We start from the raw sequence: 13,378 nt of genomic DNA on the forward strand, positions 1-13,378 counted from the left end.
AATTCCCGAAGAAAAGGTAGAATGTATTTGACAAAAATGTCAATTTTGCTTTAAGTTGATCACAGTATTTCGAAGCACGATTAAAAAACTACATATCTGAGAGAAAAAAAAGATAAAAATCACTGGGGCACCTCGGGGTCGTGAATCCCGTATTTATCTGAAGAAGATAAATCCCCTGAGGACACAGTTGGTGAAACAATGAATAAGTTAGCTACGTCTGATTTTATAAATATTGAGGATTTTACTGTGAGAAATAATGAGCAAGTGAAAAATTTCAATTATACCCATTTATTTCTGTCTCTAATTACACATAAAAAAATTTATAAAAATCACAATTAACAAGTTTTAAACTTTATTAATATCAACAAGTGTAAATTTCTACAAAGAGAGCTAGTTAAAAAGTTTTAACATTATATCACAATAGTTATAAAATAGTAGCATTACCAACATCTTATAACATAAAAATACAAATTGTTTTGGAAGAATATCTAAAATACTCTCTCAGTAACTGGATCAACCACATTCAGATACTTTACTAAGGATGAAAATCTTCAATAATAATCACAGTCATGAAATTTAAGCAAACAATATTATATGTTTAATGAACAAGAAGCAGCTTTATAATTTTTAAATTTAAACTAAAATAATTTATAATTTGACATCATATAATAAACTTTAAATAAACTTACTTTTAATACTTTTTTTCACAATTCGCATTCTAAACTTTTTATATTTAAATTAAAAGAGGGACAAAAAAGGAACACTGTCAAAAGGGAAAAAAAATAAAATAATAATAATTCTAATTTTCAAAGCAACTTAAAACATAATTTAATAATTCACTTTTTTATCCAAAGCCACAAGAGAGTTCTGGTTTATTGCTTCACCGGCATCATTTCAGAGGACAGGTAATGAAAGGGTTAAAGTAAAATTTGATCCATTAATTTAACTTTGGCTTTAGTTTTTACAGGAAAAAGATATCACATTACATATCAAACAGATTTTCGGCATGGTTACTAAATCAGGAATCATGCCAGTTACATGGTTAAAGAAATTATTATTCACACACATTGTTCAAACCTTGCTCACAGTATACCATTTTTTTCATGTTTAAGTAACCATTCCTTTACACCATTTCCGCCAGAATAATGTCCTATGCTGCCATCACTCTTAATAACCCTATGACATGGAATGAGTATTGGAACTGGATTATTTTTCATCGCAGTACCCACAGCTCTAGAAGCAGATGAATTTCCACTAAGTTCAGCTAAGCCACCATAAGAAATGGATGTACCAAAGGGTACACACGTAAATAGTGTTTTCCAAACTTTTTCAGTAAATTTCCCTACGAAGAAACAAGATACTATTACACACACTAGCATGACACATTTCAAACAAGCACATGCAGAAAGTTTAATACCTACTACAAAAAAATAAATAAAAATCATTTTATAGAATTGATCTATATCAAAATGAAACAGTTTTTTTTTTTAATCAAGTTCCATAGACTAAAAAATTTGTTGTGCTTATTTATTGCTCTAATCCGGACATTCAAATGTATGGTATTCAAATGGAATAAATGAACACATGGTACAAAAAAAAAATTTTTTTTTTTAAATTAAAATTTTTACATCTTGCAAATTTATAAGTAGTATTGCACTGCCAGTAATTTATTTACTGGCAGTATAACTGCTCAACAATTAAAATTTTTTTTGCTCCTTAACAATTTACTTAAAATTTCACAATTTGTAATATATTTTATTAGTTCTTAGCTTCTCTGTTTTCTATTTATTTAATCTCAGCATCTTTATCGCCTTGTTGAATCTATTTACTAATATTTTAGCATTGGTACATGAAAATCTATTAGTACTAACATATTCCTTACATTAACTTTATTTTTCAAATATACTTCTATTAATGCAAAAAGTGGTCCCTAGTTAAATTTCCTAGTCTTACTCTTTACCGACCTATTAGTGTATATTCAGAGGTAGTTCTAAAAAGGTACTAAAATCTTAAATATTTTAATAATAAAGAAAATATAAGTCTCAGTAAGAAGATGAGGTATAAATGCCAAAGAGTTGGCAGATAAGAGACAGGTACCCAAAAAATGGATAAAATTAATCAGAAGAAGATAAGTGTATACTAAAAATTTACCTTTTGAAGATAAAACAGTAGGACAAATAGTAGGAACACCCTCAAAAATTTTGTTAGAAGCTTCAAAATAATTCTTGAGCCACACCATCAAATTAGTCAGCACAGAATTGTAATCGGCTTTGATGTCTCTAAAAGCCAAAACAAAAATAATAAAAAGCAGTTTCCAGCCTTTTTAGTTGTGCAGACCATTAATTTTGAAAAAAAAAAAAAAACATTTGAAGCCTACTATTTAGTCAATAATTATAATAACCATTTGAAACTTATTTTATTTTGTATTAGTTAAGAATATCCCCATATTCTTGTCTAAAATATCTTTTCAAAGGAAAATTCAAACCTTTAAATTATTTGATGAATTTACCTATGGAAACTAAATTCCAATAAGTTAATTTTTCCAATAAGAGAATTCTAATAAGTTAAATTTTCTTAAGTTAAATAATTAGCTCACTACCGTATTCTAAATTAATTTAAATTGTTAATAAATTATGCTTGTTTAAATGTTTACATTATAGCACAAATTACAATGAATAAATTAATGCATAATTGATTGAATATGTCTTGTTTCGGATTGAAATAGTATTGTGTTAATTTAGCCATATTTTAAAAATATTATTTAAAACTACTCACAGTATACAAATATAGAACTATTTATAATATATTTTATACATAATTTTTCCAAATTTATTTAATTGTGATTCTAAATAAATATATATTGCATCTTGTTATAATAACAGTTTCAACAGTATTGTGAATTAACATCTCAAAAAAATTTGAGAACACCTTAGTACAATATTTCTATTCGCAATTTTTAATTTCATGTTCATTAAAAAAAGTTTTAGCACAGCATATAAAAGTAATGGAAATATAAATAATTGGAATTTGTATTTTTTAATTTTATTATAAGTTACATATTTAGAATCAATTTGTTAACAATAAAATTCATTAACAGGCTTCTTAGTGGGGTAAAGTGTAATACAAGCTACTATTTAATACTATTATTATAATTTATAATACTATTTAAGTGTAATACAAGCTCATTTATCAACAAAAAATAATAAAATTACTATTTTATAATTCAGAATTACTTTATTTAGAACAGAAAGTTTAAACAGTTCTAACATAATCTTATCAATACTGAATAACTCGTAATAATTTCAAATCAATGCATAGAAACATTAACTAAGAATTAGCTATTATTCCTTCATAGATATGGAATTAAAATTTGTAATTGAGTTAAAAACGCCTTTTATCAAATAATTTTAAATTAAAGTTTCAATAATATTGAAATGAAAACAATGAAAATCTCAATTTCTTTGTACAAAAGTAATTTAGCAAATGATGCCCCAATCAACTATTCAAAATATTTGTGATATCATTACTGCATTATTCATTACAAACGATTATATTTAATTTCAGATGAAAAGAAATAATTGGGAAAATAAAAAACTTCACTAAATAATATTTGTTACTGCATTTGCTAAAAATAATAAGTGTAGGACCCCTGAATTAATCACTTGAAAACTTGATACTATGAATTTGTTACCAGTGTTTTGTTTTCATATGCTGAATTAACTTCGAAAAAGGTATTCTGCAAATAAGGGTATATATGCCTGGCCTGAAGCAAGTAGATATTTGTAATTAGTGAACAGCTCTCAAGTTCAAAATAACAAATTTTACTGATTTTCACTATTATAAATTCTAATAAAATCACAGAATCGCAGTGACATTGTAGCAGAATGTTACAGAGTTCAAGTAGAAAGATTTTTCCTTTGAAAAATACAGAAATTTACAGCATAGTAAAAATTAGATAATCAATGTAAAATGAACACAATACTTTTATCAAGCATTTAGATAATAACTTTTTTATGCTCTCAATTTACGCCGATAGTATCATAAATCGATGTAAATTTTTGATTGTATTTTAGGCAGTTATTGATATTTATTTTCACCTGGTTTTTGAATATCCAGAGGTATTTCAAACAATATCGGAAATTCGAATCCTGCATTTGAGTACGAATCAATAATTCTACTGAATTTTTTGCACTCATAGATATTGAATTCTCAATAGTTTTTAAATCTGACACATTTTATACGAGATTATTTACTACAAGAACCTAATTTCAGCCGAAACATGTACTTGAAGAGTCCGATTCGAGTGATTTTGTCATCGATCTTTTTTTCGGCAATTGGTAGGGTGACCCGGGGTAATTCACAATCACTCTGTTTCTGAGGTAAATAATGATCACCTAAGTTTTATTTTTAAAAAATTATTATTTTTTTTTTTAAATTTGAGACATGGACAAGAATGCTTGTACATTTTACTAAAGTAAAACTACATTTACTTAATAATAGTTTTCTGTTTAATCTAACAAAATAAGTATTTTTTAAACTGCTTTCTGTATTTTCCATTTCAAAGATGGGTTTTAAAATATGCACATTTCTGCAAAGATTATCTCCTTCCTTCTCTTAATAATAAATATTTTGAGTTACTTTCTTTTTCTTTGATATAAAAATAGTGTAAGCTTTTGTTTAATTGCTTCATATCTACATTATAATTAATTATTAGAAAATATATCAAATGTTGCTTCCTACACATGGGGTAATTATTGATCACTGGGGTAATTCCTGATCAGTCATTTTTTCTCATAAATAGTATAAAAAAATAGCTAACTGTAATATATAAAAAATAGCTAACTGTGTATATTTTAACTGTAACTAGAAAATTTGTTTTTAACTGTATACACGGCAAAAGTGTTCTATTTTCACCATTGATGGTTTGTCTTACCTCTTCTATCTTAATTTTATGTGTGTACATTGTTAGAATAATTTTTGAGTGTATAAATTAGCCTAATATAAATAGTGTGAGAAATTATAAGCCAAAAAAGGATACTAAGCTTCTAGAAAGCAAAATAAGTCAATTCCTTCAATGATTGAAAATGAAAATTTCAGTGTGAAAGCTGCTGTCAGAGCTGTTGACATACCTTACTTAACTTTACACTCTCACTTAATGAAGTTAAAAAATCCAGCAAAAGTAATCTATGCGGGAACTCTTTCTTACATTCCAGCAGAACATGAGAATGAGTTGGCTGCTTGCCTAAAATGTATGGCACGACGCAAAGATTTTTTGAATCTTAATCTTTATTCTTGCTTTATTAGCTGCTTAAACATATCTCTTTGGTTTATTTGTTTGATCTTGATGTCCTGTTTGTTAATTACCACTGTTCAATATTTTAAACAGCCCCTATACTATAAAAACTCGTGATCAGTAATTACCCCAGAAATGATCAAGAGAAGAGGTAATTCCTGATCACTAAAACAGGGGTAGAAGTGACCAATGAGAAAAAAATAGGATTGTTTTGAAAAAAATATAGGATTTTCTAGAAAAAAAATATAGGATTTTCTGGAATAAAAAATAGGGCAAAAAAGATCTAAATTAAATTGAAAAGTATGGATCATATATGAATAACTTTAAAACTTAATTATTTAACACTAAAAAAATTCGATAAAAAAATTATATAAACAATTTTCCGCAGCTGAATGGTGACAATAAAATCATACATACCTTATTATTGCTTTAAAAATTAAAAATCACATAAAAAAATTGACTTTATCAAACTAATGACTTTTTCAATTATTAACATTTTATTTACTCCTCTTTATTACATTAAATTATTTCAAAAATTATGCAGCATTGTTTTTATATTCATTTATCATTCTGCAAAGTGTTTAACTTTTTGTTGCCAGCATCAATAAGTGCTTGTCCAGCCTCAATATCAGCCATAGATTTCCGTTTGAGTCCTTGTTTTAGCCTCTGGTTTCCTTCTTCAATCATAGCCTGAGCTGAATAAACATTTTCCTTAAAACCTTTCAATTTCTCCTCAGTTGATTTTTTTACAGAAGTACTGGGCCTAGGCTCTAAACTTTTTTCCTTGAGGTTTTTGAGCTTTTCCTTTTCTTTTTCTGCCTTATATTTGCTGTGGGCTTCTTTGTAGAACTGGATCATCTCTTTTGTTATTTCCACACAAGAAGCATTTTTTCTAACTGAATCTTTTATAAGTCTTAAGCCTACTAGCGTGTTTAAATTCATTCTTGACCTTTCATTTGTCATAATTCGTTTGCTAATTGAAAAGCCACGTTCCACAGAGGCTTGCCTATGAGAAACAGAGAGGACTGACTTCACAAGTTTAGTTAAAAAGGGATATTTATCTTCTGATTGTAGGCAAAAAATATTCACTACAGGTTCTTTCTTCACAATAGGGTGCAAAATTTGTAAGGATTGTAACAGTTTATTTTTCAAAGGCAATTTCTGGAGGAGGTATTCAATTATTATAACATAAAATTTCTTAGCATTAAATAGAAATAACTCCTTTTCTTCACTTTTTACCAAGTTAAGTACCCTACGAACATTATTGCCCACATCGATCTTTTTTAGGGGCAAGGCATCTTTGTTCAAATCTACCTCAAGTAATTTGTCGCCACCTTTGTCTTTCAAAACTTCTTCTTTAATAAAGCGTTGCATGATTTTTATTATCAAATCACATAACTCATTGTATAAAGGGTGAATCAATGAGTTTTTTTCTTGTAATAGCTTTAAAATATTATCAAAAATTGATCCAACACTGATAAGGAAATGCAAATAAGCTGATAATAAAGGATCTTCTAAAACTTTTTTAATGCTTGGAAATCTATAAAGCTTTACCAAACTACTTTTCTGTTTAGGTAGATCTTCTATAAAATACTCCTTTAAAGGAGGCAAAAGATGCAGGACTCTTTCGCAGACAGTAACAACAGAAAGCCATCTGTTGCTCACATATCTCAACACTTTAGAATATTCACAACCAAAATGATCAATTTCTTTTTGGAGATTCACTTTCCTGGAAGGAAATTTGGAAAACCATGAATAAATGTTTTCCAAAAAATCAATAATATTCCCAAATTCTTCAATAGCTAAACCTTTTCCAAAGGCATTATGAATAACATGTAAATTACATGTACCCACATTTATTAATCCATACTTCCTAACTTTCCGTAACTTCTTTGTCGAATAGTTGAAAAACACATTTATTAACATTCGGCCCATCAGACCCAAGCATCACTATATGCTTTAAATCTATTTCACAAGAATTTAGAATTGATTTTATTTAATTAAAAATGTTGAGAGCAGTTGCATGCCCCAACAGTTCTGAACCCAAGTATCTCTCGGATATACCACCATCACAAGAGCACCAATATCGAATGTGCACATCAAGTTGTTTCAAGTTTTGCTCATTAAGGGTCTCATCAAACATTAATGAGTAATAAGGTTTTTCTCTCTTAAATTCGTTGGTGATTTGCTTCAAAAAGTAAGGACCAAGTCCATGTGATATAGAATAAGACACTTTGGTGGAACATAAGGTCATCCCAGTGCACAAATTTGAGTCTGGGAAGACAGATGAAAATACTTCTTTTATAGCATCCTGCGATAAAAAGGAATAATTGTTCAGGGCAACATGGATTGTCCATATAATTTCAGATCGCAATATTTTGTCTTCAGAAGTAAGAGTCCATACTTTTTTTGATTCAGTAGAGCTGGATCCTGGCTCCAAACAAACACTATTGCCAGCAGCAATTACGAGACGCTTTTGAGAAATATCCTTTTTCTCATTAAAAGTCTTTTTATGTTTTTTAGTGCCTGAATGCTGCAAAAGCTGAATTTTGCCACTATTGCTGATGTTTACAGTAGCCAGACAAACAGTACAGTAGGCAGAATATTCATCTTTACCTTTTTGGCACCAGTCTTTAACTTTACCATTATTTTTATCCTCTAAATCAAGCCAATCATCACGAAATCGTGTCAACTGATTTGGCATCTTTTAATTGTACTTATAAATTAAATGGATTAAACGCAATAAATATAAATTAATCAAAGATAATAAAATAAAAACTTAAATAATCTAATTGAAAGTTAAAATTTTGAAGCAAAATATTAACATAATAATTTAGTTTGCCATCTACTCAGAAAAAAAAAGTCATACAAAGTAGTATAAGCTTAGAAAGCACTAAAACTAATTTTCTGTGTAGTCAATGACAACACTCACTACTTCCAAAGGGTAACTTAAAATGGGTGATGAAGGTCCAATCAGGTAACAAGTTATATTCACTCCTCTGAATGAACCAATGGAAGTTGACAGAAAAACTCCCCCAAAAAGAGGAGGAGACAAAATTAGTTAGGACAATTCCTGTTACTTCCATAGAAGAAAATAAAACTGGTGAATAGAAAAAAAACTGACCTTGAGGTGTCTTCATCTTTGAATAGAATGAGTGACCCATGGATATTGAGGAGAGATACAGCAGATAAGGAAAGAAAGAGTTTGACAGACAACTGCAATTTCCACAAAACCCCCCTCTGACTTTTTTAGTGACATTGATAAATAATACTCTATGATACATTCCATTCATGCTACTACTGGTTCTCTGTTATTTCACCCTTTATAGACAAAAGGGGTGTTGTTCCACAAATCTACCCAGGCCCTAACAATAGGAGTCCACACACTAACTTAGTCATTGTACCTTGAAACTTTTGTTAAACAACTACAAGAGATAGGGAGGGGGGAGAACACTATTTATGTGTTCACTTACCCATTGTCATTAAGCAGTATTGAGGACAAGTGAATTTCAAAATGATCATGACTATCTGAGGAAAGAAAAATCTAGAAAATTGTCTTCTATAGTAAAAAAAAAATATTAGAGGGAAAAAAATATAGGCCAATTTTGAAAAATATAGGAAATAAAGGAAAAATAGGAGGCTTTCTTATCTTTTTATAAAAATATAGGAAAAATAGGAAATATAGGAGGACTTCTACCCCTGCTAAAAATTTAAAATCTTTTAAATTCTAATTAGATTTTCAAACAAAAGAAGGTAGCATAGGACTCGCCTCATATAGCCTCAAACTTCCAATAAATATTAAAATTCTATCTTGAATAGTTTTTTCACAAAATAGATGTTTGCATTTTTTGATCAGAAATCACCCCAGGTCACCCTACTACGTATTTCATGATTTTAAATTATGTTATTTATATTGTGATGATTATTTACAAAATGCGAAGGAAATAATTTTTATGTTCCCCTGCTAGCAAAATGCAAGAATACCACCCAAAATATTAAATTAAAAAATTATTACAAGTTAAATTTAAAAAAAAAAAAACTTTTTTCTTTTCGTAAATACAGTGTTTTTATTATTTTAAATTTGTAAAATATATGATTGTTACTGTTACAATAATTTTGCAGAAAGATATTAGTGCTAGAGTTTTGTCACTGATAGCTCGAAAAAATTCTGCTGCATGGCAAGATTCTGATTATCCCGTTATTTAACTATGATTTTATTACGACACGTGATCGTTAATCGCGCAATTAAATAATCACTTTTTGATACGGTATTTCGGTACAGTTTTATCGTAAATCCTAGTTATCTTTCCTTCGTTTTTATTTCCGCAACGAATATGATTTGGTCATATGATTTGGTGATTTGGTCAAAAACCAAATATTCGGCAAAAAAAGTGAAAAAATCGACTGAACGCAGTACAATTGGGGCCAAATAGCAAAATCTTTTACTGCTACTAAACACTGAAACTAAAATTTTAATGCTCAGAATAATATTTCCTGGAAAAACGTATTCATAAATTAACTCTAAAAAGAACGTCTTTGTCAATCAAGAACCTTTTTGAAAATGTCGAAAAACGAAACAGAGAACATAAAAATCAATCTTAATTTTTAAAAAATGTTTTTAAAGCTGAACATCTCAGTTTTTCAATTACCAGAAAAAGCCAAGAAAAAAGAATTAAGTCATTAGAAGTGCTATTAAAAATTACTGCGTTATAGTGACAACGTCTAAAAAAAGTTGTTTTTTTATTTCAAGAAAATAAAAAGATAGAAAAAACGTTCTTAATTTTTAAAATGAAAAACTTATGCCGAAAATCTCAATTTAAATTTTTCTCCTTGCCATAATTTTAGAAGAAAAAAAATTGCTATAAAATAAACTTTATTAGTAACTTTACTCTTAAAAAAAATGCTGAGTCATAATAAAAATGCCCAAAAAAAGAAAAACAGAAAAAACAAATTTTTCTTAGTTCCTGAAACACAGCTTTAATACTGAAAATCATACTTTTCTATGTCACTGGTTATTTATATTACAGTACAGGAAAAGAGTGATAATAAATTAATACTATGAGACGTTCTGCTAAAATGTTGGGTTATAATAAAAGCAGCAAAAAATGGAAAAAATTCCTTCTCAATTCTCAAAGTATCGAAAAAATGACAAAATTGTCTGATTATAACTTTTTTTAAAAAAAAGTAATATTTATAAAAATTCAAAAATAAAATAAAAACTTAGAAAAATACATTTCTAAAAAATATTTTGCCGAATATTTGACTGATCATTCAACCAACTGAATTTTTCACAGAATGGCCAAATACTCGCTACTACATCCCTCCCTAATTTAAATGCAATGTTATTTCAACTTGAGAAATTCATAAAATGGCGGAAAACGTGAATTTTTAAACTGCTCACTGTTTGTAGTTTAGATTTGAATTTTTTGTTGCTTAAGTGATCTTTTTCGATAAAAAAAAAGGAAAATGTTTACGACATAAAAAAATCTAATCATTAATAAAATAAAATAACAAAGTACATTACAAAATAAGCATTGAATTTTATTTTGAACTATCATAGTTTTGTTTTTATTTTAGGCTTTTGTTTAAAACCTATAAATTTTCCTCAATTAAAATATTTAATTTGAATTTATAATACTTAAATATGACTAAACTTTTTCCTACTTTCATTCTGTGGGCATTGCAGTTTTTTTTATTTATTTTTTATTTTTCGTATTGCATGATATAATAAAAAAAAATCATTTCTTTTCTTCAATGTTTATTTATTTTGATAAATCTATTGTTCGTATAATAAATATAACAAGTTTTTTTCTGTAAAAAAGTAAAAAGTATAAGTTTTTTTTAATTTTTAAATGAATTCTAATAATGGAACACTACTAAGTTATTGATATTACTAAGTTTATTGATAAAAAAATGGAACACCAATATTTAAATAAACATTACTACATTTGTCATTAACATGTCTAAATACATGTGCGGCCCTTCGTTAGCCAACCTGATGTGCAAGTGGCCCTTCACTCAAAAAGGTTGTGTACCATAAACAATTTCACATTGATTTTTTTTGTAAGTTAATACATAACTCTTAAGACAAAGGCAATAGTTGTATTAGGCCTATAAACTGTTAAATTAAAATTTTAATGTAAGTCAAATCATAACTAAAATTTTAATCATTTATAATTGTTGGGGAAGAGGTTATTCCTCATGTGTTGAAAGAAGAAAAGAAATATTGTAATATCAGTGCTGGAATTTGATATCTAGTACAACCAGCCAATCCTCTCAGTTAAAGCATATACCCAGCTTCAAAAAGCTGCTAAGTGGACACAATTAAGGCAAAAAAAAAAAATTGATGGACCTTGATGTTGAGAAATAAAGGGGTAGACTACATTTAAGGGTGCCCCTTGATTCTCAATCGTGATTCTGATTGGTTTAGATTTTAGCGCTATTTTTCAAAGGTATTCAAGTTCAAGGGTATATGTAATTTCAGAGATCCGTTAGTTCTTCGTTGGATACCGCCTGGTAAGATTACTTTTGCCTCTGGTCAATAAGATCGAAGGTATTTGGGCAGTCATAAAGAGACTTTAGCAGACCCTGACTAAGGCTGTGGCAGTTGCCCTAGATCCCCACATCAAATAGAATGTTTATTTTAGGTTTCATTCTTTCATGAATTTTTTTTAAACAAAATATCAGTACAATGTAAAATACGCCAGTTTTATGTTAGCTTATTCATTAATCTATCGCATGAACACAAAAAATCCATATTTCATATTATATGGCTTTTTAGTGTGAATTCATTTAAAGTATAACAATTAAGATGGACAAATTTGGCCAATCAAAAGTCTTCTTACTACATATCGTGAAATATGATATGTTTACAAAAATACAGGCCTGACAGAGCCATCGTAATTGCAAAAATTAAGCTGAATTTTCCCCAAATGTCAGCAAGGATAAGAATTTTCCGCAGCTATATTACAAAGTTAACAATCAAAAAAATTGCATTCGGCATGATGTACTTAAAAATGTCAAAAAAATCAATAAAATGGACAGAATGATATTTCGTCTGACCATTGTAGAGAGGGGGATATTTGTAGCTATTTTAGGTTCCAGTCAATTTTCTTGTCATATAATGAGGTGAAAAATTTAAATACCTCCATAAAGTTCAGTTCTTCATTACTGAAACAGTGAAGCTGGGGACCGAAGTAGTTCTTGCCCTGGGTCCCAATTAGGCTAAGTCCGGCCATGGACGCCATTTTTTATTCTTTTTTCGCCGAATTTATGTGGCGATGGAGGTACACAGATTCTATACACAGTACACAGATAAATTTAGACAGTATCTAACAGCTATTAGAGAATTCGGTGCAGCTAAATCTGAGGATATTCAAGATGAATGAAGTGAGTTTTTCTTTTTCATTTTCTTTCTGTGCTTAATCCATTAATTTTTGTTTCGATTCAAAAGGCATTTTATTGAGTCTATTAATTTTGCTCATATCGGGCTGATGTTTTGTTGAAATTTTCCAATGTTCTATTAAAATATCATTATATTTTGGCAGTCATTCCTGTTACCACGCGCAAACAGGAATGGCACCAAACATAAGACGCCAATTTCGCCAAGGGGCACCCTCAAGTATATTTTTAGTGATATTTATTCTCAACAATAAAATTTAAATGGATATGTTACGTCATCTAAAAACATTATCTTAAAGGGAAGTTTGAGACATTTATCAATAAACATACGATAAAAACAACAATTTCAAAAACAAAAGAAATGGATACATACAATTCTTCAAGGTTTCGTTGCTTGTTAATGCAATTCTTTACGTCAATGGAATGCACACCTCTATTGCAACAAGAGATAAACAGCACACCAATAGAAGTATTGAAAAAAGCACTTTGTACAGTACACATTATCTTACATAAATTTACAGATTTTTTGAATTCACGAGTCAAAGAAAGACATTCATCTTATTCGAATTATTCAGTCATGGCGCCTATAATCGCTTTTAACTGTTTAGTTTTGTGACAAACAATTCCAAAAATTTGTAGTAATGCTCGTCGCTCTCTTTTCAAATTCCAGTGTAAACCCCCTCT

At 28.7% G+C, this 13,378-nt stretch overlaps 1 protein-coding gene across 1 annotated transcript; it reads right to left on the reverse strand.

Annotated features, from left to right (window-relative positions):
• Positions 1-335: 335 nt before the first annotated feature.
• Positions 336-13,308, reverse strand: agt (O-6-alkylguanine-DNA alkyltransferase). The gene is made up of 3 exons (XM_016056974.4): positions 13,068-13,308; positions 2,152-2,279; positions 336-1,342 (listed from the first exon to the last, which is right to left on the reverse strand). Exons 1-3 carry the CDS (start codon positions 13,193-13,195, stop codon positions 1,083-1,085), a joined length of 516 nt encoding a protein of 171 aa, XP_015912460.2. The 5' UTR covers positions 13,196-13,308; the 3' UTR covers positions 336-1,082.
• Positions 13,309-13,378: the final 70 nt, after the last annotated feature.

This window comes from Parasteatoda tepidariorum, chromosome 10, assembly GCF_982258835.1.
Source record: "Parasteatoda tepidariorum strain Cologne lab strain chromosome 10, Ptep-v5.0, whole genome shotgun sequence".
Taxonomy (NCBI): Eukaryota; Metazoa; Arthropoda; class Arachnida; order Araneae; family Theridiidae; genus Parasteatoda; species Parasteatoda tepidariorum.

What these genes read in the sequence shown, in the direction of transcription:
- agt (XM_016056974.4), bottom strand. Translation starts at nt 13,195, where the DNA reads ATGTGTACTGTACAAAGTGCTTTTTTCAATACTTCTATTGGTGTGCTG. An exon ending in CAACGAAACCTTGAAGAATT is followed by an intron (nt 2,280 to 13,067) that starts GTATGTATCCAT and finishes TTTGGCTTTTAG; the next exon opens with AGACATCAAAGCCGATTACA. An exon ending in TACTGTTTTATCTTCAAAAG is followed by an intron (nt 1,343 to 2,151) that starts GTAAATTTTTAG and finishes GTTTCTTCGTAG; the next exon opens with GGAAATTTACTGAAAAAGTT.